Below are 1,777 nucleotides of genomic sequence, written 5' to 3'. Positions count from 1 at the left end.
TAGCACTTCTCTTGTTTCGGGTTTGCCGAGTAGTGGTGGCGAACTTAGGAATTTCTTGAGCTCTTCAAAAGACTGTTGGCACTCTTCGGTCCACTCGAATTTTTTCATATTTCTTAATGTTTTGAAGAATGGGAGACATCCTTTTGGCCGAGTTAGACACAAATCGACCGAGGGCCGTAACTCTTCCATTGAGTTTTTGAACTTCTTTGGCTGACTTCGGCGCTTTCATGTCTATGATTGCTTTTGTTTTTCCGGGTTTACCTCAATGCCTTTTTGAGAAATGAGGTAACCGAGGAATTTCCCCACCGGGACCTCAAAGGCGCATTTGTCCGGGTTTAGCTTGAGCTTGTATTTCTTTAGCTTGGTGAAATTATTATCGGATCAACCCCTTCTATCTCGCTTGGGGTGTTGACAAATTCTATTTCGTTTCTGATTAACATGTCGGTTATCTCATGTTTTATTGGTTCGGGAAGTGCAGCGCCTATTTGGACCGATCTTGTTGTTACTCCTGTCAGATTAACCGTTTCTAATCTTCCATGAGGCTCGAGCTTGCCTTCATCCGAGTCTGGTATCTCGATTGTTTCAATAGCCAAAGTTCCCGACACCTCTCTCATTGATACCAAGTAGCACTGTTTGGCTATGTCTTGCCTTCCTTTCACTGTCACCACTCCATCTTCGGTTGGTATTTTCATACAAAATTATTTGATGCATGCGACTGCCCCGGTGTTGTATAGAATTGGCCTGCCAAGTATTACATTGTAAGCAAGTGGCATGTCGACAACAGTAAAAAGTGTTTTGAATTTCTTTGTGATGCCGATCAGGCCTCCTTTTGGTGAACCATTCTCTTTTCCTAATTCAACTGCTAATTATGCTACTCCTTCTGCTCGCACCGGTGCGCCTCCTAAACCGACTAGAGGAGTTTTTTCTGGTTTTAGATTTAGGACCGAGCATCCTATGCCGAGGTATGCCTGCTTCGAGATAAGGTTGACTGAGCTTCCCTCATCCACGAGTTGTCTCATTACCCAGAAATTTTCTATCAGCCCTGAGATCACTAAAAGGTCTTGGTGGGGAAAATCTATTCCTTTGCCGTCGGCTGAGCCGAAGCTGACTTCGGGTAGAGGTTTGGCTAATGAGATGTTCATCACCATTTTTTTTCTTTTGCGTCTTCCTCGTTTATACTCTGGATCGGCCATTCCACCGGCTATGGTGTTAATTACTCTTGATACACTTTGTCTCTTTGGTGGTGGTGCCTCCTCTCTTTTGCTATTGTGCTCTCCTCGGTTGCCTCCTCGCGAGTTATAATTTTTTCTCTGTGCTACAAAGTCTTTTAAGCGGCCGACTTGCACTAATCGGTCAATTTCTTTCTTCAGGCTTCCGCACTCATCAGTGACATGGCCGTGACCATCATGAAATTGGCAATATTTCTTTCTGTCTCCCTCATACTGTAGCTTCGGTGGATATCTCACTAGTTCATTGTTATTTTGAATCCACATTAAAATGTGTGATCTCGGTGTATTGAGTGGGATGAAAGCTTGATCTTCTATTTTCATTGGTCGGTGTGGCTCTATTTGTGATGAAATAGATTGCCGATGCTCTCTTGCCTGAACCGATATGTTCTGGCGGCTTGGCTGAAAGTCGGTCTTAGTGCTTGAAATTGTGTTGTCTGTGTAGCTTTTCTTTGTTGTTCCTCATCTAGGTTGATGTAATTCCAAGCCCGGTCCATGAGCTGAGAGTAGGTTTGTACCGGATTCGTTATCAGGTTGTCCCGAAATGCCAT

The 1,777-nt window shown here is 44.0% G+C and overlaps 1 protein-coding gene across 1 annotated transcript; it reads right to left on the bottom strand.

Moving 5' to 3' along the window:
* Nucleotides 1-866: 866 nt before the first annotated feature.
* LOC126687679 (uncharacterized) lies at nucleotides 867-1,550 on the bottom strand. The gene has a single exon (XM_050382235.1). The coding sequence runs from the start codon at nucleotides 1,548-1,550 to the stop codon at nucleotides 867-869; it is 684 nt and encodes a 227-aa protein (XP_050238192.1).
* Nucleotides 1,551-1,777: the final 227 nt, after the last annotated feature.

The sequence above is a fragment of the Mercurialis annua genome, linkage group LG6 (genome assembly GCF_937616625.2).
Source record: "Mercurialis annua linkage group LG6, ddMerAnnu1.2, whole genome shotgun sequence".
NCBI lineage: Eukaryota > Viridiplantae > Streptophyta > Magnoliopsida > Malpighiales > Euphorbiaceae > Mercurialis > Mercurialis annua.
This window is presented reverse-complemented; position numbering and strand designations above follow the sequence as displayed.

Coding starts and splice junctions, on each gene's coding strand:
- LOC126687679 (XM_050382235.1), bottom strand. CDS start 1,550: ATGAAAATAGAAGATCAAGCTTTCATCCCACTCAATACACCGAGATCA.